At 41.0% G+C, this 25,148-nt stretch overlaps 1 protein-coding gene and 1 long non-coding RNA gene across 2 annotated transcripts in view; one reads left to right on the forward strand and one right to left on the reverse strand.

Annotated features, from left to right (window-relative positions):
* Nlk (nemo like kinase) overlaps nucleotides 1-25,148 on the forward strand; it is a 123,930-nt gene that overhangs the window by 79,623 nt on the left and 19,159 nt on the right. Inside the window, exon 4 of the mRNA XM_075991458.1 lies at nucleotides 23,652-23,758. Coding sequence (XP_075847573.1) covers nucleotides 23,652-23,758 — 107 coding nt within the window. The remainder of the gene's footprint in view (nucleotides 1-23,651; nucleotides 23,759-25,148) is intronic.
* Nucleotides 7,345-12,876, reverse strand: LOC142860343 (uncharacterized). The gene is made up of 3 exons (XR_012912328.1): nucleotides 12,841-12,876; nucleotides 8,308-8,389; nucleotides 7,345-7,385 (listed from the first exon to the last, which is right to left on the reverse strand). It is a non-coding gene; the product is annotated as an uncharacterized LOC142860343 (long non-coding RNA).

Consider the following 25,148-nt stretch of genomic DNA (forward strand, 5'->3'; position numbering starts at 1 on the left):
TAAAGGTTCAAGTGAAGTGAAATAGCACATTTCAATTGACTTCATCGAACATTGTCTAATTCTAATAACCATGTTGTCTACATTATAGTTGAGTCACAGATTGTTTATATTAAGGATTAATTTTGTGTTCTAAGGTTTGTTGGTCCTTTAAAAAGGATGAAGATGGCTTAGCAGGGTAAGGGCACTGTCTTCAAGCCTGACCATTTGAATTTGATCCCTGGGATCCACATGTTAGAAAGAAAAAACCAGCGTCTGACCTCCACACATGCACGTCTCTCATACACACTCACAGACACACAATAAACATGTAAATGTAATGGCATGGAATCTCTATCAGGGAGGGATTTTTGGTCACTTATTATCAACCACCATTTCATTGTTCCTGAGAAAATCTTGATTCATCATGATTTCATATATTTCCAAAGGAGAAGTTAGGAGAGTTAGGTTTTAAAGTCATGGGTGGCATAGCTATCTTAGCAGTGCTAGTAGTCATTTTCAACCCATTTTATTAATTAGTACATGTTTATGATTCATCAAGTAAAGGACCTTTGTCATAAATACTCAGGGAGTCTTCTTAAAGTTTTCTTAAACATTTACTCTTTTTATTCTGCTTCATCATATCACTTTGTAGCTTTCTTTTAAAATTGACTCATTGCTCTTAAAGTAATGGAAAGAAATCTTTTAACTCTAAACCTCAGTATTCTTATGTTTCCTGTCTTATAATTTTTGCTTATATATAGAATCATGAAAAGAAAAAAGGCAATTAATCTCTGTGTGGTGTTATTTGTAAAAACTGTATGCTTTAACCACGAGGAGGGCCATACCTGTGGCTGCCGGAGAAGGCGTGGTTAGCTTAGACAGGAGAGCAGCTGGCAGGTGAGAGTGAAGGAGACGCCTTGGTTCCATGTGTGCTCTGTCATTCTGAAGCTTTCAGTGTCCTAAAAGGAGCTGTTGTCTGCTTTTGTTTTCCTGTGATGCAGATGAAAAAAACAGTCTTCTCTTCACACAGATATATTAAAGATTATATATTAAAAATACAGCTATATTAAAGATTAATAGAGGCTCAAGTTACCATATGAATTGGATATATTATTTGCCTATGTCAGAGCCCCCTCTATGGTATCTCAGAAATATGCACACATATTATACACATGGTTTTAGATAGTGGGTCATTTTTCTCTTTTGGAGTGTTGCTATGTCTTTGTGAGTTTTAGAGTAGATAATATTTTGGCTTTTAAATACAACTGGCCGTCTTCTGGTTGTGCGTTCCATAGCTAGAATTCAACCATCCTTAGATGGAAATATTCATGAGAAAACTTCATCTGTACAAGTGTGCACAAATTCCTTATCATTTTTTCCTAAACAGTTTGACAGATATTTACACAATGTACATGTTACATTAGGTATAAAACAACCTGAAATGTCCTAAAGTAATGAGAGGAGCTGGCAATATAGACCAGTGCTTAGAACATTTGTCCAGCGTGCACAGGGACCTGGGTTCAGCATCCCTGCACAGGAGGATCTATGTAGATGATACGCACCATGTATTTGAGGGATTTGAGTATCTGATGTAGGGCATAGAAACAAGCTCACAAAGATGCTGCGAGGAGCACATTGTATATAGTCAGGGCATAGTGCTGTTAGGCACTGTTTCTGAAGCCTACTTGAGACTTGTTTTAGACAAGTTCTAAATATATTTATTCTTACACATACCGCACTTGTTTGTTGGATATTTAATTGAAGAGATCAGTTCTTAGAGTCGGTCTGTCTCTTTGTTTCGACTCTCTCTCCCACCGCCCTCACCTCTTGTGTGTGCTCACACATATATTGCCTAAATTGTGAGGGGAAAGAAGTAATCTCCTGTTGTACATACATTTACCACATAGTTAAACTTTGTCTAAGGTAAGGAAAATTGTTATGTAATTCACTTTTAATACACAAATATTTTTAAACCAGAAGGTGGGACTGGAGAGATGGTTCAGCTGTTAGGAGCACTTACTGATCTTTCAGAGGGCCTGAGTTAAGATCCAGTATGTATATTGAGTGGACCCACAACTACTTGTGTCTCCAGGGAAATCCTACCCTTCTCACCTCAGATACACATACCGACATGTAATTAAAAATAATAAAAGTAAACCTTTAAAACCAAAAGATGATTTGAGACCTAATTGAAAGCTGGCCCTGGTAGCAAATTCTTGTAATCCTAGCACTTGGGAGGGGAAAGGGATCAGGAGTTTAAAGCCAGCCTTTGTTATATGAGACTCTGTCTAAAATCTCCCACTATTTTCCCCAAAGCCCTAGTTGAATAGTTATATTATTCTAGAAAATCTGAGTTTTATGACCATTTTAATGTGATCAGATGTACAGAATCAATATATAGCTTTGTACAGTTAATTATCTTTTTCCCCAGAGAGACTGAAACTAATTAAAAAATTATTATATTGGTGCCTTATAGGAATTTTGCTTATATTTTTAAATAGTATGATTCTGAAGTTATCCAAGCAACTAAAAATTAGTCAGTATATAAATTATAATTGTCTCCATACCTCCCTCTAGAAGGCAGCAGATTCAGCCCAAGTCAAGTGCAGAAGTAGCAGGAAGTCCCACCCACCAAGACCTATTACACCTTCCAGTATTATTTTATTTTACATTTATAAATTGTGTTAGAGTAGGTGTGAGCACATTCATGTCATAGTGCACACGTGGAGGTGTGAGTACATTCATGTCATAGTGCACACGTGGAGGTTGTCAGGCTTGGTCGCAAGCACCTTTACCAACAGGACTGCCTTGCCAGCTCCAGATTGTTGTTGTTGTGTCTTGTTTTGTTTTGTTGGGTTTTTGTTGTTTGAGACAGATTTTCTCTGTACCTTTGGAGCCGATCCTGGAACTCACTGTATAGACAAGGCTGGCCCCAAACTCACAGAGATCCTCGTACATCTGCCTCCCAAGTGCTGGGAGTAAAGGATGGCCTGCCACTGCCAAGCCAGTCCCAGTTTTTAACAGAAAAGTATCAACATGGGTATATTATTTGACTTTCTTAAAGATTATATATATTTTTCTAAACTAGTGAATTAGCTTTGAATGAATTACATTTTTGTTTTGTTCTCTGAGTTTCTGCTAGGAAAACTAACTGTATAAAAACAGTTTGCAGCTTAGTTACATTCGGCTGCTGAAGTTAAACTCAGAAATAGTTCTAACTGTTTGACTAAGAGACAATATCTTCTTCCATCAGGATCCTGCACTCTGTAGTGCACATAAACAGGCCCAACACAGTACCAGATGACTACTGGATTAGAAATAAATACTAGTTTGTTTTGAGAAAGGCTTATTTTTAGCTTGAGATGCTGTCTTAGTGTCTTGTGGTAAAGTGCCCATGATTCAGGTCTACTGTGCTAGACAAAGTTACTCCTTCACTTGGTGGGATGAGAAGTCTAATGGAGTGACCACACGTCCTCGTCTGTTGCCAGTTTTGGATTTTACCGTCATCTCCTGGTCTGGTTATCAGTGTTAGTCATTTCACTCTCGGAAGCGCCCCTCTTTGGATGCTAGGTTTGCTTGGTTTGCTTTGCTGGATGTTGTCTGTTTTGAGACATGATTTACTGTGCCGAGGCTGGGCTTGAATTCAAAATCCTGCTGTCTCAGCCTCCTGAGTGCTGGGAGTTACAGGTGTGTGCCACTATGACCAGCTTTTGGACAGTCAGCTTGGGTATTACAGGAGTGTTTCATGATAGTAGTTCCAGCCCATTAAAACCTCTGATGCTGGAAGACAGCCATTTGGCCTTTGGAAAAGCTAGGTGCCAGTGCAGAGAGAACCAGCAAATGAAGTATATGTGTAATCTCACTCTTCTACACAGCAGCAATATGGCACAAAGCAGAAACTCACCCTGAGAGTTTTAAAGAGACATAAGAAAAATTTCTTGTTGATATCTTCCATGAGCATAAGCATTATTAACCTTATTTGCAGGAATTTGTTCCTTTTCAGGACTGTGTTCCTGTCACTCAGAATAGTACCTGACATAGTATGTACAAAATCAGCATTTTAAAGTGGTAAAGTCAAAAGTCTCTGCACTACAAATTTTATAATCTAGTGTACATTCAATCATATAGATAATGATTAGAATACAGATCTGAAAGTATTGTGATGATTTAAAAACAGACGTCCCTGTAGTTCCCGCTCCTAGGAGGCAGAGGAATGAGAACCAAGGGTTCAGTGATAGCCCGAGCTACATGATGTCTCCAGAAACACACAGGTATAGTGAAGACACTGGAGATCTGATTTTCACTGTTCCCATTTTAATTTTACAAGCCAGGTTACTTGGAAGAAAAGCATTTGATGATTTAAAGCAGAAGCTTTCACTTCCATAGTGTCACCAAGCATAACCTTTTACTGCTGATGCATAGGACAGAGGTCGAGGCAATGCCGAGAAGAATATATCAGAGCGAACAAGTAGCCAGATTCCCAGTCAATGATCATTTTCTTTGTGTCTGGTCGGCGTTTATTTATTCAGCCAAACAACTGTTATTTGTGTGACTTTAAACTAACTTCTGTGAATATAAACTTTATAAATTAAAGACATTTAATATGTCCTAAATACTTTACTAAGTCTGTGAATATAAACTTTATAAATTAAAGACATTAATATGTCCTAAATACTTTACCCCTCTCTTCATTTTAAGATAAAGGAACTTGGGTCTAGAGAGATGGCTCAGTAGTTAAGTTCACTGGCTGTTCTTGCAGAGGACCCAGGTTTGATCTCCAGCATCCACATGACAGCTCAACTGTCTGCTAACTTCAGTTCCAGGGGATCCAACCCCTTCTGGCTTCCCTGGGCACCATGCACACATGTGGTAAACAGACATACATGCAGGCAAAAAAGAAAAAAGGTAAATTTTTAATTAAAAAGGAAGAAATAAAATAACCTATGATTGTGTAGGATATGCCAAAGGAATACAGACAAGTGATGTTAGACTTTAAAGGTGGAGGTGGAGGTACTGTTGCATCCAACAGGAAAAGTAAATGTGTTTGTGTTGAGGAAAAGACATTTTAGATCTTCATCAAAGGATAGTAAGAGTTTGGACAAGTCGCATTGAAGAGGGTGGGTGTTCCAGTTGGAGTAGCAGAAGCAAGCTTTAACGAATGCTCAGTCTTTGGCTAGAGATTAGCATGCAGTTTCATAATAAATTAGACTGGAGTAAATGCTCTTAAGTTCAGAATGACATTTTAAGCTAAATTATCTGGACACAGAAGTAGATTTCTCAGACCTGTTGTCTGCTTAGACTAATTTGAGCTCTTGTTGGCTTTTGGAGAATGGGTTCATACTTGTTAGCTGTGGTCTGGACATAGGTTGAATGTTTTCCAGGATATTAGCCTCCTTGAAATAAGGGCTCACACAGGTATGCAAAAAGGTATGGTAACTTTACTTGAAGCATGACAATAGTTCGGATTAGAGAGGTACACTGTGAAGACTGACAGCAGGACACAGAAGTAGAATTCTTCAGAGCCACAGTCAATGACCCCTTCTCAAGGTGTCTGTAAGGAGAGTGTGGTTACTAAGAGGTGTAGTTTGGGTCGATCTCTCTGTTGATTCATAGATTAGGTACACAGTCTACCGTATTCTGCATGCATTCAAAACCAGCTCAGGCCACATCAGGCTTCCCATTCTTCATACCTAGATATATTTGAGTAGAAGTTGTCTAAACTTGATTGTTGTTCAGAGGTGTATACTTAGCCCAGTTCAGGCGATGTAAGGGTCTGATGTTACTGGGTATATTGTTTGGGGGGTGGCTTATGAGCATAGTATACTCAGATAAAGGAGTTCAGATTAGAAGAGGAGGAGGCATGTGCATGACCAAAACCAAATAGGGTCCCAGGTTACTATTTTGAGACATCTATGTAGCTCAGGCTGACTTCAGATATGCTGTGTAGCTGAGGATGGCCATGAGCTTCTAGTCCTGCTGCCTCCACCTCTCGGTTGCTGGGATACAGGTATATCCTCCCACTTCGTAGTGCTGGGATCAAACCTAAGGTTTCATGTAAGCTAAATGAACATTCTGCCTAGCTACATCTACAGCTCTTAAAATTGTTACATTCGTTTAAAACAAAACAATTCCAGTCTTTGTGGCTTCTATGGCTTCTGTTGATTAGTTGTTTAAATTTTTTTTTTTTTTAAATCAGGGTCTCAACTGCTGAAGTTGTCCTGGAACTTAGTCTGTAACCAGGCTGGCCTCAACCCGGGGTTTGTTGGCTCTGGATTTGTGCACATGTGTATGTTTTTGGTGGTCACTGCTGGTGATCATCAGGTTCTACCATCCACATTTGACAGACGCAGAGCTTGTTGTCTTCCCAGTGCACTTTGTAAAGCCTAAGATTTGAAATAACACCCTTTTCTATGGGACGCTCTTGGGTTTTGTTTGTTTTTGTATTTTAGGCAGGGTCTTTTGTATCCCAGGCTAGCTTCAAAATCCTGATCCTCTGCCTCCACCTCCCAAACAATGAGATACAGGTATGCACTACCGCATCCAATTTTATGCAATGCTAGAGACTAAATCCAGGGCTTTGTGCGAGCTAAGCAAGCACTTTATCAATTGGGCAGACATATCCCCAGCCCTCTTGTCTTATTATGTGTAGAGTTTTAGTGACAAAGACTCAGCCAACAGCTTTCCTGGACAGTTGTAGGCTAAAACGACAGCTTTCTGTCTTGTTCACTGTTTTTCTGTTGATACAGTAGGTTTTTAGTCAGTTTTGTAAAATTATTTTTGGGGATGTGTGTGTGTGTGTCTGTCTGCCTGTTTTGTCTGTCTACATGAGGTCAGAGATGTCTCATCCCTCTGGAGCTGGAGTTACAGGCAGTAATGAGTCACCTGTTGTAGGTGCTGGGAACAGAATTTGGGTTCAGTGCAAGAGCAGTCTGTGTTCCTAGAGCCATCTCTCCAGCCCCCATGATTTTTAAGTCAGTTTTAAGTTGAAATTGAGGTAGTTCTAATTTTTGACATTCTGTACAATAAATTAGTTTGCTTTAGGGGGGAAGGAATTTGTCTTTGCCTGGGAAAGTTATGCCATTCAAATAGTTGAACAGAATGACCTTTTATCCCATTGATTTCTGTAGAGAAGCACGGGTATGCTTCAGGAAAGGTCAGTGATTCTGATTGAAGCACACACAGATTTCTCTCTACTTTTTGTTGCAGGGATGATGATGAGATTTAGAGCTGACCATTTGTTAAAAGAGAACATAACTTGCTTACTCTGGCATGTTGCTGTTTTTCTTTTCTTCAGAAAGCATTATTTGAAACCGACACTGTCCACAAACCAGAGTCTCTTTGTCCATGTATTTAATGCTTTCGTTTTCATTTCAGATGAAATCTAGGTTGAAATTTCCTTCTCTGGACTTGATTTGAAAAGGATAGAGAAATTAAAGGAAGAAAATTCATTAAGTCTTAGGTATTTATGGTTGGAATGTTCTTTCAACCAGAAACGGCAGGAGTTTAGAATTCATATCTGAAGTGGATTAGAGTATGTTTTAACTCTCATTCATGTATAAGAGAAACTGGCTGGAGGGTTTAATAAACTATAGTATACAAATCGAGAATTTACTGTGTCCTTTGGGAAAGTCGCTTGGCTGCCATATTTGTTCCAGCATGTATCACATCAGGATGAAGACGTTTTAAAGGTGCTTGAGCCAAGCCTGACAACTTCAGTTTGGCCTCCAGGTCTCCCCCATAGTGGAATGAGAGAACTGACTCCCCAGGGTTGCCCTGTGACCTCTGTAGGCAAGCTGTGGTCTGTGCATGCACACACAGACTCACACTCTGATTCTTGATCAATCCAGAAAATAAAGACAGGTTCAATCGTAGCACCTGGGAGCCAGAGTAGGCAGATCTGTATGAGTTTGAGGCCAATTTGGTCTGTATTGTGAGTTCCAGGCCAGCTAGGACTGCATGATCAGACCTTGGTGCACCTGATAATAATAATAATGAGAAAGACTATTTTTTAGAGGCAGAATTTCAATATGTATCACAGACTAGCCTTAGATTTAGAGATCTTCCTGCCTCAGCCTCCTCTGTTCTGGGAGTAGACATGTGACTACTGCACCTAGTTTAAGATGAAGATTCTTTTAAAAGAAAGAAATAATAATTATAGAACTCTCCAAGTGTGGCACCTACTTAATATTTAATACTACAAGGGTTTTTTTTGTATATCCTGCTTAAAGTTGGTTGCTATCAGTATAAACTGGAACTAGACTGATGTTTCTATTATTCAAAATCAGTTTAAACAAAAGAAAAGCACTGCTGGGCAGTGGTAGCACACACCTTTAATCTCCCAGGACTGGGGAGGAAGAGGCAGACTGGCCTACAGAGCGAGTTCCGGAATAGTCAGCCCGAACTAGCCTGTCTTGGAAAACAAACAAACAAACAAACAAAAATCAGTAATAAATAAATAAAAATTGTGATTAAGGTTAGTTTTAGCTTTTCAGAGCTTTCTGTTCATATTCGTTCTATAGGAAATAGTTCGATACGATGAGTTCTTAGTTTTCCTAATCCATTTAGAGGCACTGATTTTCTGTGAAAGTATATAGCATCAGTAGTTCGTTGCATATAGAGAACATTGTGTTCTTCCGTTGAATAGGAAAGCTAGCCTGCTCTACATTTGAATTCTAGATAGTTTTTTTTTCCTTTGAGACAGGGTTTCTCTGTAGTTTTGGAGTTTGTCCTGGAATTAGCTCTTGTAGACCAGGCTGGCCTCAAACTCACAGAGATCCGCCTGCCTCTGCCTCCTGAGTGCTGGGATTAAAGGCATGTGCCATCTTGCCCATCTAGGTAATTTTTATGTGACTGTATCACAACTTTTCTATTGTGCTCAACTTGAACTGCTTCAGTGATTAGCCCAATGCATGCTTGGCCATATTTTATTTGGACATACTTGCATAACCTTGTAGTGTAGAGGAAGAGTTTCTAATAGTTTATGGACTCGAATACTTATCATTCTTTGTGTTATGTTTCTTTTGGTTTTGTTTAATTATTTTAATTCTCTATGTGTGTTGGTACATGTGGAAGCCAGGAGTCAACGTCAGCTGGATTCCTCAGTTGCTCTCCACCTAGTTTTTCTGTTCTGTTTGAGACAGGGTTCCTCTATGTAACAGCCCTGTTGTTTTGAAGCTTCCTTTGTGGACCAGGTTGGCCTCAGACTCACAGAGATCCTCCTGCCTCTACCTTCGGAGTGCTGAAATTAAAGGCGTGTGTGTGTGTAAAATAAGACAATTATTCTATGTTTATTTCAAAATCCTTGCTAGGCAATGGTGGCACACACACGCCTTTCATCCCAGCACTTGGGAGGCAAAGGCAGAAACACCTTTGTAAATTTGAAGCCAACCTGATCTACAGAATGAGTTCCCGGGACAGCCAGAGCTGTTATACACAGAGAAACCCTGTCTTGAAAGACCAAAAAGAAAAGAAAAAGGAAAAATCCTTGTGATTAATTTAGACTTTGCTCACCTGAGGTCAAAGAAGAAAAATCTGTTGTGCCAGAAGCTGACTCCTAGGTTTGAATATCAGCTTTACCTCTTATTGCTTATGTGATCTCGGGGTATGCTTCCTGATCTCTCTGTGCCTCAGTTTCCTCATTAATAAAATTTAAATAATAGTGGTACCTGCCTCAGAGTTATTTTGAAGATTAAGATGAGATGGATGGGCAGGAGAGCATTTGGAACAGTGTGCGGCAGCGAGTGCTGGAAGAGTAGTCAGGGAAGGTCACACAGGAGTAGACCTCATTGAGACCTCAAGGTAGCAAGGTGTGTTCATCCACAGGTCTGATGCATTAATGTAAGCGGGTGGACTCAAATATGTTTATATTCTGATCATATTTACTGTCTACTCCTCCCAGCTACCCACCACCACCACCAGATTCCATTTCCTTAAAACTGACTTCCTCTCTCCAAGAAATAAATCATCAACTGTAAAGAGCCCCTCCATTATACAGGCAAGCTGACTGGCTTGATCTCATTCGGGTCTGTGCAGGCGACTGCTGGGAGTTGATGGTGCCCAGATGGACTTTTGCAAAAGTCTAGAAATAAACCTACTCTGCATGTGGTGGGGAAAGTTTTAAGTCTTTTCTTTTTGTAATTTTTTAAGTTTTATTTTTATTACTTTTATTTCTGTGTATGAGTCTGGTTCATGCCCAAAATAGGCCATTGATCCCCTGAAGTCCTCAGGAATAGTAGCAATTGCTCTTGATCTCTGAGCTATCTTTCCAGTCCCTGAGTTTTATTTTTTTTTTATTATGTGTATAAGTGTGTATGGAGCGTGTATTTTTGTGTAGGTGCAGATGCCCATGGAGGCTGGAGTGAGAGTTATGGGTGGCTGTAAGCTGCCCAGTTCTTCTGTAAGAGCAGGAAGCACTGAGTCATCTTTCCAATCCCTGGAAGAGTTTTTTTTAATGACTTATTTTTATATTTTGTGCATTCATGTTTTGCCTGCATGTATACCTGATGTGAGGGTGTTGGGTCCCCTGGAGTTACAGACAGTTGTGAACTTTCATGTTGTTCTGGGGATTAAACCAGAGTTCCCTAGAAGTGCAGCCAGTGCTTTTAACCACTGAGCCACCTCTCTAGCCATATAATAATAGACTTTTGTAAAAGTAAGATTATTTTTTAATTTTTTTATTTTTAGCTGGACTGGGGAGATGTCTCAGCGTGAAGAGCACTTGCTGCTCTTCTAGGCTATCCGGGTTTGATTCTGTAATGCCAGTCCCAGGGGATCCAGCACCCCTTTTGGTGTCTGCGGGCACCTAACATTCATGAGCGTGGATATACATTCAGGCAAAACACCCACACACATAAAAATAAGCATTTCTTTAAAATAAAGTTTTAGAGGTGTTAGCTCTTAATTTGGAGTAGATCTGTGTTCTTTAACCTTGGTTCAGCTCAGCTCAGCAGCACTCCTAAACCTGCAAACCTCTGTCCAGACCAACTCCGCAATAGCTCTCTCTTCCTCTCCATTACCTTTACCAAACCTTTCTTACATGTAGGAATTATGGCATAAATTGCTCCATCAGCCTGAAACCTCAAGAGCCTCCTCCCTGTAGCAGTTTTGCCGTCTCCTTTAGGGCTTTCCTGTCCACTGGAAGATCACCCAGGGCTGTGTTAGAAAGAGCCTGTTTAAAAATTCTCACTCAGATTTTTCCCTTCTCTCCTTTTAAGAGAGCCACTACAGCTGCAACAACTTTTTCACACCAGCTCTTTGAAGCACTTCTGTTCCTGATGAGATTGGGGGGCAGTGGGGGGAGGCCTCCACTCTAGTCTTTTCACCTCTCTATTAAAATATAAATATATCTAAAACTCGCCAGCTGGCGCAAAGGAAATGCCATCAGGTTCTCAACTTCAGAGGATCAGATCTACAAAGGCACACCTAATTTGAGCCTCTGAAAAGCCTGAGAACCCTATTATCATCCCCAAACTGCTTAGCCTTCTGCTTAACCTTTGATTGTGAGCTGCCTGCCGAACTTAATTCAGGTGTGAGGGTTTAAGGAAACTCGTGGGACTGTATTTATTTGATCTTTTCTGTCATTTCCCACTGTTGTTACTCCACTTCTATTTTTTTAGGATGCATGTGTTATGTGGGGACCTGGAGGTTTCAGAAGCCACTATAAATATATCAGACTCACCTTAATTGGAGGATGTGGGGAATCAGTGGGGCGCTTAGCTACTTCACAGACCAGCTGTGTCTCCTGCTATCAACTCTACTCGAGAGCAGTACCTCAGGAAACTTAATAGACCTAACACTAGCACAAGTCTGCATTTTATCAGCGTGCTCTTTATTTCTATGCTACTGGTTCTATGCTTTTGCTCTATGCATGTTGTTAAATATTAATACCCCTGGATCACATAATTGGCTGTAGGTTTACTGTTACATGTCTAATTAGAGCTCTTTTCCTCTTACTGGTGCTCACTTAGAGGAGGCAGGAAAACCAGATGGTAGAAAATAGGATTAGGTTGTACTGGGCCTGGGGTGAAAGCTACTGAGGAGGCTGAGTTAGAAACTGCGAGGCCTGCCTAGACTACAAAGTAAGTTCAAGGCCAGCTGTTTTTACTACTTTTATCCATTTATGAGGGAGGATTGCTCATATGGAGGCTGAAGAACACTTGCAGAAATTGGTCAATCTAGCCTGGCGGCAGCTTTACCCCACCATACCACTTTGCCATCCCTGGGTTTGACTTTGGATGTGTGTGCTGCTCGGTTGCAAGATGCTAACCACTGTGAGCCCACGGCTGCAGGACTCTTTTTCCAGTGCCAGGAACCCACACAGGAAGTTCCCTCAGTTCTCAGAGATTGACTCTTGGAATAAAACCAACTATATATAGACCTACTTCTTAAAGTGACATGTCCTGTAGAAAACTTTGTTCTGACTCAAGAACTTTTTGGCCATATGTGACTGAACTCTAAAGAAAACGTATTTTCCAGTCAGAAAATTTCACATAAGACTGCATTAATGCGTGAACAGTGGGAGCTGGAAAAATGAACCATCCCAGTGGTTAAGAGCATCAGCTGCTTTTCCAGAGGACCCGGGTTCAATTCCCACCACCTACAAGGTGGCTCACGGCCATGTGTAACTCCAGTCCCAGGAGATCTGACACCCTCTTCTGGCCTCCATGGGCACCAAGCTTGCATGTGATACACGTGTGAGCAAAACACCCATACACATAAAATTAGACGAAAACAAAAAAAATGTACTATAAGGCCAGAAAGTTAAAAAAGATAACTAAGTAAAGAGCCAGGAGTGGGCACATTTATAATCTCAGCACTTGGAAGGCTAAGACAAAGAGGCTAGCCTGGACTACAGAGTCTTACCTCTCTTACTTAAGAGTGAGTAGTTTTTCTTCTCTTTCGGCAGTGATGCTCTTTTGAGATCACACTGGCTTAGAAGAACTTTGTTGAATGGTTCTCAGTTTCCTTTTTACCTGCCATGTTCAGTTTGCCTGGAGTCTTCCCCTACTTCACCCCCACACACACCTGGTAGGAGAGACTGATGGGAGGATAAGAGCACAGTTGGACATTTGTATTTCAAGCAGCCCTGAGTTCCCGAGTTCCCGCTGCCCTGCCCAGCTTGCTAACCTTGAGAAGGTTAGTGTTCTTCTGGATGAGAACGAAGCCTGCACTCTTCCTCCCAGAGTGAATGAATAATGCAGAGCGCCCGGCACAGCTCCTGGCACTAATGTTTAATAAACTCCTCACCCTTCTCCCTGGAATGATGATTGGGGTGACTGCAACCCCATTCCTTCCCCCTTTGTGCCAGACTCCATGTGATTCTAAACCTCGATGTCTGAATCCTGGCAAGAACAGCGTTGTGCCGATTTTATCTGCAAAGAAATGTGAAAAGTTATGTAACATACCTAATGTCACCGAGCTGGTAAATGGCAGTCAAGACTGTAACCCTGATCATTGGGGCTCTACATCACACCACCTTCCCACTGGCTAAATCTGTTCAGCCTCTCATTTTCAAAGATCAGTTTGCAGGCCTTTTTCCTTCTGAAGTGTAATTATTTTTGCTTTTAGCTTGTGTGGTTTTATATTTCTGGGGTTTGCTTCATCTTTTAGCAGACAGGGTATAGTTGAGGACAAGGGTGGAGTCTAGCACCAGAGGTCTGCTTCAAGCTAGATGTGACCTTTGATTCATCATTTTACCCTTCCCTTCTAAACCTTTCGCTTCCTTACGTGGTGATTTTGGTGACTTCTTGGAGTTAGTGGACAAGACAAAGCAAAATAACAAAATGTCAAGCATTTAGCAACTGTTTTTCCTTTTCAGTCAAACAACTGTGTCCGTGTACAAAACTCCAGCTTCCTTGTCCTTGTGCATCATTTTGTATACCAGTGTCCGTCTCTCTCCAGTCCCGTGACTGTTTGCCTTGCATTCGTGTGTCTTTTTTCTCTGTCCCGTCATTGAGCCAGCATGCTCTCTACACCCACTTGGTACCCAGTCAGTATTTATTGATGTTAATGATGATGGTTAAACAAAGATGCTCTTGGCATCAGTCCTGCAGCCTCTGAGACTGCTTGAGTAATCATGACTTCCTAAAAACAGAAACGTTCAATCATCGTACTCTAATCGAAGGTCAGAATTTAATGTCAGCGTTTGTTTCTGTGGTGATTGTGCCGCTCTTTATCTGCAGCATTATCTCTGACAGTTAGGGCACTCGGGGTTTCTGGCATGAAGCTGATTATTCCTGCGTTCTTAAATTACTTCCTGAAGGAGATGTAGCATCCTAGAGGTAAATGTGTTGAATAAATATTGATCATAGTTCAAATTTGTTTTAATTGGAGCATGAGGTCAGGGAAAGCTCAACATTGAGGTGTTTGTTGTTGGAGAGCCCTCTTTTTTCTTTTTTTTTTTTTGGTTTTTCGAGACAGGGTTTCTCTGTGGCTTTGGAGCCTGTCCTGGAACTAGCTCTGTAGACCAGGCTGGTCTCGAACTCACAGAGATCCGCCTGCCTCTGCCTCCCGAGTGCTGGGATTAAAGGCGTGCGCCACCATCGCCCGGCTGAGCCCTCTTTTTTCTCTTCCCTTCTGTCCTGCCTCATTTGCTTGATCCCGAGAAGGTTTCTTAACCCCGCCCTCTTCCTCTAATTCTGTCCTAAGCCACCTTTGTGGGAATCTGGACAGTGTTCACTCGGAGCTCAGCCCCTGACACATGAGTGTGTACTAGCTAAAATGTCCTGTCATCAGGGTTGAGTTTCTAACTCAGTTTATAGCTGATTTGTTTGCATGAACTTTTTAAGGTTTCCCTTTGTGTAGGAGTACATGCACACGGTGCTGTTGCCTGTGGAGGTCCAAAGACTTGGGCAGCAGAGTCCCTACAGTTGGAATTATAGGTGGTTGAGAGCTGCTCAATTTGGGTTCCAGAAAAAAGAATTCAGCCCATTTACAAGAGTAATACATGCGCCTAACCACTGAGCCATCACTCCAGCCCCATAATTTTCATGCCAAGATTTTTTTAATAAAGAGATAAAAAGTGTGAATTTCTTTTGCAGAGAAATGTGAGACAGTAGCCAAAATGAAAATGCCCTTCACATGACCTTTCACTTGATAGAAAGTAAAGATTGCTGTTTCTTTTTCCTTTTCCTTCTGTCTGTTGGATTGATTGGGTTTGGGTCCTGGAGACTGAGCCAGTGCCTTGTATGTATTTTTCTACTGAGCTGCATCACCCGCCTTCATATTTTGAGACCGAGTCTCACTGAGTTGTACAGGCTGACTTGAATTTACAGTGTGGTACACACAGGACTCAGACTTGAAGTCCTCCTGAGGACTCATGGCGTCACTAAGCTCCATCCCTGACCCAAAGAGTTAACAGTGGTAGCCACACTTCTCTCCCCCTGCCACTGCTGGGGATGGGATCCCAGGGCCCTAACACTGTCTAAGCAAGCAGTTTTGTTTTGTTTTTTTTTTTTTTTTTCGAGACAGGGTTTCTCTGTGGCTTTGGAGCCTGTCCTGGAACTAGCTCTTGTAGACCAGACTGGTCTCGAACTCACAGAGATCCGCCTGCCTCTGCCCCCCGAGTGCTGGGATTAAAGGCGTGTGCCACCATCGCCCGGCTAGCAAGCAGTTTTTAATGAAGGTAAATCCCTAGTCCTACTCTAATAATTCCCAAACTTATATTTTATTTCAACTTTGACTTCTCATCTAAGGCTTAACTTAATATTTCCAATAATCTAATTTATAATCTTTTCTTTTTTTCTGTTTTTCTATCAAGGGCCAATAACCTCTATTTTACCACAGCCCAAAATTTCCCTGGAATATCTTGTCACATAAACAATAAACAAACAAATAAATGTTAACATATATACATGGAGGGGGGTACACTCTTTTTAGTTTTCTCAAAAGTATTTTAATAGAGACTGAGTGGTTTGGGTAACCACATATGATTCATAGATGGAGAGAAAATTTTTCTGGTTTTTTTTTTTTTTTTTTTTTTTTTTGGTTTTTCAAGACAGGATTAGCCCTGAAGACCAGACTGGCTTCAGACTCTATCTGCCTGCCTCTGCCTCTCGAGTGCTAGGATTAAATGTGTTCTCCACCACTGCCTGGCTGAAAAAAATATTTCTTGAGTTGTCAGAGTTTTATAATTTGCCTAACAGGATAAAATGAGTAAGTTTGGAGACAGAGGATACTCAGGAGGTAGAAGTGGACAAAGATAGTAAAATAGATATGTTCGTTGAGGTACTTTTTAACCTTGGTTCTTTTTCAGATAGGGCTGAAGGGTAGCATGATTTGATCTATCAGTCTGCTGCTCATCACTGAGAAGGCAGGCCAACACTGTTACAGTAGATTTCAGCGCATATTGTGCTAGCACCTTGGCCACTCCCAGCCTCTGTATACTGTGTCTCTAAATAGGAATAGTTGCAAGTTAGTTAGGAATGAAATGACACAGAAGCAAATACAGGTTTTCTAATTTGAAAAAAAAAAAAAAGGCCAAGATACTTTCTGCTTTAGTCCTCATAACCTGTAACTAAAAGTTCAGAATTCAAGCATGCTTTATTTCAAACTAGTCTGCAGCCCTGGATGGTTTTTATTGTCAACCTGGCACAGGCTAGGATCATCTGAGAAGAAGGAACCTTAATTGAGAAAATGCCTCCTTAAGATTGGCCTGTAGGTCAGCCTGGGGGAGGCACTTTTCTTGATGCTTGATATGGAAAGGCCCAACCTATTTTGGTTGATGCCACTTGTGGGCTGGTCCTGGCTGTATAAGAAAACAGACTGAGCAAACCAGTAAGCAGCATTTCTTCATAGCCTTTTCACCACTTCCCACATCCAGGCTCCTAGTTTAAGGTCCTTCCCTGACTTCCCTGCATGATGACACCCTGCATACATACATAATTTTAAAATAATAAAAATAAATCCTTTTACAAAAAAGAAAGAAATGTAAGATACTTTATGCTGACAGGAAGTGTGACCTGGGGTAAGTCACATAAACCCTCTAGCCTAGGTTTGTATGCCTGTTAAGTAACATCCTCTGGTAATCAGTATTTGAGAAAGCAGTAAAGGAGTTTGAAACGGTAACTTTTGAAAGGAAATCAACTCCTAAGGCAGCACAGAGGCTTTGTTGTCTTCAGCACCTGAGCTGAAGAGCTGCAGTGCCTGCTCCCAAACTCACCCATTTGTCGCTCATTTGCATCATTCATTTTCCTGAAACAAATCAGAACATTTTGAAATTCATATTTCATGGAGCTACTTAACTAATTGCCGCAATCAGCAGCAATTTATTTTATACCAGGGCTGTTCAAATCAACTCTGAGGTTGGCTCACCATGCACAGTGTGTTTTTAACGATCTTATTTTTAATGACAAGTTTTTATCTAGGAAATGGTTAATCTGCTGATATTCTCCTGGAAGTCCAAGCTCTGGTTCTGTAGGTCATTTTCACCCAGTCATAACTTAAAAGACCATAGCAAAGCCATTGACTCAGTAGGTACACCAGCTGTTAGAGAAGCTGTCCTATTTAGAAGGACCAAGAGAGGGTAATAGCACCCTGTTTCTACTCTTGCGTGGAGACCCTCATTAAATTACTCAAACAATAATCAGATAGATGCTGTTCAAGTTAATGGCACCTCTGAGGCCCTGTCAAGAGAGCTTTATTTAATGTGCAACAGACCTGGAGTGATGCAGGTGCCTTTTCAGGCCCTCATTTAATTTAAGCTGCTTTAGTTGGCATGGCAACTAGTTTAGACATCTGGGAGACAGTATGCTGGGGATTGAGACTTCAGAGGATTTTGCCAGAGCAAAGCAGAAACCTTATCATAATGCAATATGTGTTACCACTGAGTTTGTGCAGTTACAGTGCTAAATTTTCAAATTCAGCAATTGTGTTTTCCAAGAAAAATTTAAAATTTTTGTCCTAGGGGTTTGTTTTGTGTGATTCTGTAAAAATGCTCCATTCATGGGATAAAGATGTATTTCTCTTAAAATCTACTGTGCTAAACTTAAAGTATAGAAAACTAATTTTCTGCTATTTTAATAATTAAAAAACCTCATATCAAACTTTTCAGTGTTGTGTGTTCAAGAGGGATTAGAGGGAGTGAAGACATTTCTATACACAGGTGACAAAGAAGCATAGAAGTCGACAGGAGCTCTGTGCCATTTGGCCTAGACTTCTGGCTTAACTAGAATTTACTAACCCAGCCTGTCTTCTCCTGAACAAGGCATTCATTTAAATTTCTCCTTAAACATCTTCCTGGAAAACTGGAAGGGTTTTCAAGTCGCTCGACCCTGGAGACAGTGGTATAGTGATATAGCTGCTTGGGCTTAGCATAAGAAATGCCAGCTGGGTTATGTTTTGTGGGGGATTTTGCACTTGAATTTGTGGTCTTTGTTTGGAAGAACTGACTTGTATAAACCACTCTCTGTTCAATGGTATGAAATTTTTGTCTGATTCATCTAGCTCTGTTAGGTATGAGCCTCATCTTGACTTGGTGTCTGTAAATGCTGAATGAAGTGTCATATTTTATTCAGAAATTAGTTGTTATAAAGTATCTGTTGTGGCTGGAGAGATGACTCAGCTGGCAAAAGTGCTTCCTGCTCTCCAAGTCACAATGACATGCAGCTATTGCCACCATCTCTCTGTTCTGGTTCTCAATATTTGGAGGTCAAACAACCCTTTCACAGGAGTTGCATTGATATCCTGCTTATCAGATATTTATATTACGATTCCTAACAGTAGCAAAATTCGGTTAACAAAGTAGCAATGAAAAAATCTATGATTGGCAGTCATCACAACAACAGAAACTGCTGTATTGAAGGGTCTCAGCATTATCAAGGTTGAGAACCACTGGACTATCATGATGACTATACCCTGATAATGTGAAAATGATGCTGTTGCCCTCTGCTTGCCTGTACACCAGCTGCCTTGCTAACTCTGAAGTTTCTGGCATCACAGCTGGGCTGCCAGTCCTGTAGTGCAGAAGACAGAACAGAGAGAGCCTGTTCTTTATCCAGGCAAGAAAAAAGCATTCAGTGCTGGAGAAGAAGAAGGCTGTGGGTAAACTCAGCAGATGTGACAGATGAGTGCTTTAGCGTATCCTTTAGGACTTCTTTCCCCTGAATAAAACCTCAGCTTGACAACTGTCTTACTCCATTTGGGCCACTATAAGGAAATAATTGAAACCTTCATAGCTTATAAATGGCAGGAATTTGTTCTGGAGGTTGGAAAGTTCAGAGTTAAGGCGCCTGATGGATTTGATGTCCAGTAAGGGCCTTCTTCCTATTGAAGAGTCTTTTCACTATAACCTGCAATTTTCGTGGAGCTAACGAGCTCCCTCGGGCCTCCTTTATGGGGACACTAATCCCATTCATGGGGCTCTGCCCTCATAACCTAATCACCTCCCAAAGGCCCTCCCTCCCAGTGTTCTGGGGTTAGGATTTCAGCATGAGAGCTTTTGGTGGGGGGAGGTGGGCATCAGCATTCAAACCATTGGAAGACAATAATGGCATCTGTGCGGGTTTTTCTGTTTCATGTAGTTTTCCTCTATATAATGTTCATTTACTTGATCCTTGAAACTTAAGAGAGCCAAGAATTGAATTCAGTCACGATATATACTTTTAATCCCAGCATTGGAGAGGCTGTGAAAGTTGGAGCCAAGCCTGGACTACAAATAATTAGTGAAACCTTTTCTCAAATTTCTGTTTGTGTATGTGCAAAGTAGTAGTTTTTTTTTTTATTTTTGTCCTGTGATTAGTATTTCTTAGAAAAAATGGTGTATACAGAAGGATTAATATTCTTAACATGGAATCTGCCTTACAAGTGAAATGTATTACACTGTACAAAATACAGCAAAGGGCCAGGGCATGTGGCTCAGCTGCAAGAGTGTTTGTCTAGTGCTTTAGTTAGTGTTACTATTGCTATGGTAAAACACCATGACCAGAAACAAGTTGGGGAGGAAAGGGTTTATTTGACTAACACTTCCAAATCACTGTTGATCATTGGAGAAAGTCAGGACAGGAATTCAAACAGGGCAGGAATAAATGCAGAGGCCACAGAAGGGTTCTGCATACTGGCTTGCTCCCCGTGGCTTGCTCAGCCTACTTTCTTACTGGGCCCTTCCCGTTAATCACTAGGAAAATGCCATGCAGCCTTGGCTACGGTCCGGTCTTATGGGGCATTTTTTCAGCTGAGGCTCCCTCCTCTCAGAAGCTTGTGTCGAGTTGACATTAAAGTAGCAAGCCCATCTAGCATGTTTAAGCCCTGAGGTTTCCATCCCCAGCATCTCATGGACCAGGCATGGTGCTCATCCCACTACTGAGGAGGTAGAGGCAAAAAGAACAGGAATCAAGGTCATTCCCAGCTCCATAGTGAGGCCCTCCTTTTTGAGACATGGGAACCTTTTAAATGACTCAGTGACTGCAAGAGGACCTGAATGTTAGGGCCTAGAACACAAGGTTACCATTGGCTATCAAGTTGGGCCAGCCTGGGCTGTAGTAAATCCTGTTTTTAAAAGGTGGGGAGGGGACAAGATTGGCTCTCGTTATCATGTTCGTCTTTTTCTCTCCAGCTCACACATGTGACCTGTAAACATGTAAGTGGTTTTCAACCTGAAACTGTCGGTTTTCATTCCTTTCTACACCCATCCAAAAATGTTAGTAAATGATTAAAAGCTAAGACTTAAAAGGGCAGAAATCTAAGCTGGCTATAATGAAAACACAAAACAGGTTCATTTTTAGAGGATATAAAGAAAAAGCATAGGAACTGGAGGCATTAGGTGTTGCCTCAGAAAGCAGGAATACAGATGAATCATAAAAGATTGACTACACAAGGTGGGGGGGGGGGGGAGTACCAAGACTGCATCATCGCCTAACCTGCAGGAGAGTACACACAGCATGCAGATCCTTGGCATCTCTGACTCTTCACCCCACTCAAGCAGGACCCTGGCATCCCAGCCTATGCTTCTAATAGGGCTCTTTTAATGGAAAATGAATTCACCAGAGGAGCCACACGTAATTGAGGTACTCTTGGATAGCAGTACATACAGCTTCAAGAGCAACTCATGGCATAGTATAGAAGGGGAATATTAAATAAGCACTTAATATAAAAAGATCTGAATAGCACGAGAAATTGTTCACTATATTTTAAACTTCAAAATGATGTACTATAATTCTGCTTGAAAAAAATTGATTAGATTTACATAAAGCTGTATGTAATTTTTGTTTCAAGATTGTTTAATACGGTAAAAAATTAAAGATAACTTAGATTTTCAACAGTGATGGATTAGTTAAATGAAAATTCTGGAAATGGGGATAGTAGCATAAACCTGTACTCCCAGTACTTGGGAGGTAAGGGGCAGAACAGAAATTCAAGGCTGTCTGCTACATGGTGAATTCAAGGCCAGTCTGAGCTCTATGAGACTGTCTTGTAAAAAAAAGGGGACCTGGGTAGTTTTCATCTTCTCTTTCATTTACCAAGTTTTGTACAAAGAAAGTTTTTATTTTACTTTGCTTTTGTATTTCAGGGAAAAAAATATAGAAAACTTCAAAAATACACCAAAGTAGAGATAAGACTCTAACTCCTATGTCACTCTGGATGCAGAGGCAAGTGGATCTCTTGAGTTTGAGACCAACCTGGTCTACAGAGTGAGTTCCAGGACAGCCAGGGCTACACAGAACTCTGTGCCAGAAAACTAAACAAACAAAAAATATCCTGAAATGCCCAGCTTCAATATTTCTCATTTTTTCCCCATTCTTCTCTATCCCAACCCCTTCTTGGAGGAGGGCAGGATTGTTTTAAAATAGATTGCAAACATCACATTATTTAATTTATAAATGATTTATGTGTTTTTGATAAGGACCCTCATCAGAACATATGAATGTCATTATGGTATCTTAACATTGGTTTATCCTTAATACCCATCCCTAATTGCCCCCAGGGCTCTCTTTGAACCAGGTTCTAAACAGAACCCACATAGTTGTACTTGGTTATTAAGTCTCTTAGATTCTCTTTGATCCCAAACATCCCTTCTTGCCTTCCCTCCGTCTATCACATGCACTTTTTGAGGAAGCAGGCAAGGGAGCATATGTGACTTAGGCTGTATGATAGTGGTTACTCTCTGGGTAGAGGAATAGGGTTTGGTTAACGTGTGATCTTCAAGAGTGACCAGTGCAAATTAGTCCCAGTACTCTGGAGGCAGAAGCTGGCAGATCTCTGAGTTTAAGGCCATCCAGAGCTCTATAGATTCTGTCTAGAAAAAGGGGGAAAAAAAGATTTTAAGATGTGACTACTCACATAACTTCCTGCCTGGATCGCACTGGGGCTGGGTGTATCCCCAGCCTGCTTGCAGCCCTCTCTGCTTAAGACCTGCTTCCTAGAGGGCTTGAGTTCTGTACAGTAAATGCCAGTTCCTACATAAAAACACAGGTTTATACTGGCTGCTGTATTGTAGGGATGTAGGGTCTCCAGTGAGAGTGATGACAACAGGTTGCTGAATGAGAAGAGGCCTAATTGTAGCTAAACTCTGAAGGTAAAGCCAGCAGGGCTTTCTCTTGGAAAGATGGAGAGAGTGAGATTCCAAGGATGCCTTCCAGGTTTGTGTTTGGTGGTGTGAAGAAAAGGAGTAGGTTGGATTTGAATATTCAGGAGGGTGAGTGTGATGAAGAGAACGGAGGACCAAGGCTGGGATGTTCTAACATTTGGAGGAGAGGAAAGGAGAAGGAACAGAAGACAGCCAGAAATAACAGCCAGTGAGAGACGAGCAAAGCCTCCCAAGTGTCCTAAGGCCATCTAAAAGTATCTCTAGGAGGGGGCAGTTTTCACCCATTGTGTCAGATGTTAGCACAGATTCTCCCCTGCCTCTGTGTTGTCCTCATCTGCTAGCTTTAAAAGCTGTGAAGGGAAGATTATCTAAAGAAAAGTTCCAGTTAAATCATAAAATCATGCAAACTTTTAGTGAGTTTTTAATTACATCCAGGGTAAAACATACGTCTATTATTCTAACAAATATAGCAAAGGGGTTCCTTAACATTGATGCGTCTTGTCAAAATTCTGGATTTCACTTCTCCATGGCTCTCTAGTCTCCAGCTTTTGATCTCCCTCCATGTGTCAATTGAACAAACGCCTGAGACTACAACTGAGCACAAAGTATCAGAAGCATGAACTCCATGTACTAATAGGCTTTATAAACACTTGCAGAGTTAAGTAAGTGGAAGGCTACATTGTTCTGATTGTGAGGAGGCTTGAATTAACTGTTTCATGTGTTTTGAGCAGTACCATACTTTATAAAGTACTTAAACCACAGTTGATGGGTAGATTGTGATCATTTTTGCTGGTGTTTTAAAATGGGCTCACCAACCCCATATTTTCATTTAAAGGACACCCCAGTTGCTCACCAAAATCTTGAGATTAATGGATCTTTGTACTTCTCCTTGGCCTGGTGGTTACATGTACATTTCTCTTGTTTGTGATTATTGTAGAGGATCGCTGGTTTTTTACTTCAGTTCTTAAACTTGTGAATTCTTTTAATTTAGGCACTGTTAATCCTGTAGTGTCTGGAATTCTCACCTTCATCAGTCTAAAAGCTAGCTGTCTTCACTTCCCAGCCTTGAGAATGAAGTTATTCTTTAATCTGATGACTTCACTGAGGGGGTTGGGGACAATTCTCTGACATCTCCTTAACTTAAGATTTGAAGATACGTTGTCACAGAATTGATGCAGAGTGACCTACATAAAATCATCGTCTCTCCTCAGCCACTCAGCTCAGATCATGTCAAAGTTTTTCTTTATCAGATTTTGCGAGGTAAGATTTTTCCTTTACCAAGAAAAAGGCAGCGTGGTGGTAAAAATGAGTCGTTTTGCTCTTCATTTGGACTTTATTCTGGCCTTCCAAGCCTTGTTCTCCAAAGATCTTTTTGTCAGAAGCAAAGTTGTTTGTTTCACTGTTTTTTTTTTTTATTTGATGTTAAACAAGAGGCGTGGGTGTTAGAGGTGCTAGGTGTTGACCTTGGATCCTTGAGCATGCTAGTCACATCCCTGCCAACCAGAGGTCCTTAAGGTGGCCAAGTATTTTTTATTTTTATTTTTATTAGGGCAGAAAAGGCAGGCGAGTGGGCTGATCTAGAAAGGCAAGTAAACAGTGGTTTGTCACAAATCCCACTAACTGCCTTTAGCTCTTCACAGCCTGTGGCATCAGATGACTAAGTTAAAAAGTGACTATCCTCTATGGAAGGCATCCATCCTTCAAGTCTGAGTACCGCCTGGCATAGCTGAGCCCCACTTAGCTCAAAATGACCATTAAAGCCCAAAGCAGATGGAGAAGACTGGTAGAGAGAGCAGCTAAGTAACTCCAGACTGTGCATCAAGAGCACAGACCTGACTGAGAAGCAATTTAGGCCACTATGACTGATGCCTCCTCTAGCCCCCAGCTGTGTCCAGAGCTCTACCTTGACAAACGGAGAATTATTTAAAGGTGAAACCACTTTCTTGTCTGGTGAATACATTTTTTTAACAGTATTCACAGAATTACATTCTACAAAAAAAAAATTTGAAAACGTCTTCCAAGTATTAAAACGCATAAGCAATATTACTACAACAACAGCAACAACAAAAAGTTCACCTACAATGAATTTGTTGATATTCTGTGGTGGGGGAAATGAGAAAGGTTCTTGACTCATTTACAGTTGTGAAGAAAATGTCTTACAAAGGTTCATTTTTTAAAAAAGAAAGAAAAGAATGAGTGTAAGATTGAGGCTTAGAGCAGTACTGATGATGTCACATAGATTTTGAGATGACTTAGTGTCCTCTTGACTGTCAGCAGTCACAGTGCTGCTGGCAGATTTGGGCACGACCCTGAGTTTTGTCCTGTCACTGAAATGCCTATCCTGGGAAAGGCCTCCCACAGGTTAATGGAAACTTCTTCACTGGAGCAGGTTCAGAGTCACAGGTTGGGCATATCAGTAGCAGAACTCCATCCACATGGAGGAGCATGGCCTGACAGCCTTACCTATGCTTTAAGCTATGTAATCTTTTCAGTTATACACATTGTCTCTGGTGTGGGCAGACACTATTGTGACATTTTACCCTACTGCAACAAAATGACAGTGTCTTAAAGGGGATTAAGGCAAACTTTCAGAAATATTCTTTAGCTTTTGTTTGGGGAATAATTTTAAATCTTCTAGTCCATTTCCATT

The sequence above is a fragment of the Microtus pennsylvanicus genome, chromosome 11 (genome assembly GCF_037038515.1).
Source record: "Microtus pennsylvanicus isolate mMicPen1 chromosome 11, mMicPen1.hap1, whole genome shotgun sequence".
Classification (NCBI taxonomy): domain Eukaryota; kingdom Metazoa; phylum Chordata; class Mammalia; order Rodentia; family Cricetidae; genus Microtus; species Microtus pennsylvanicus.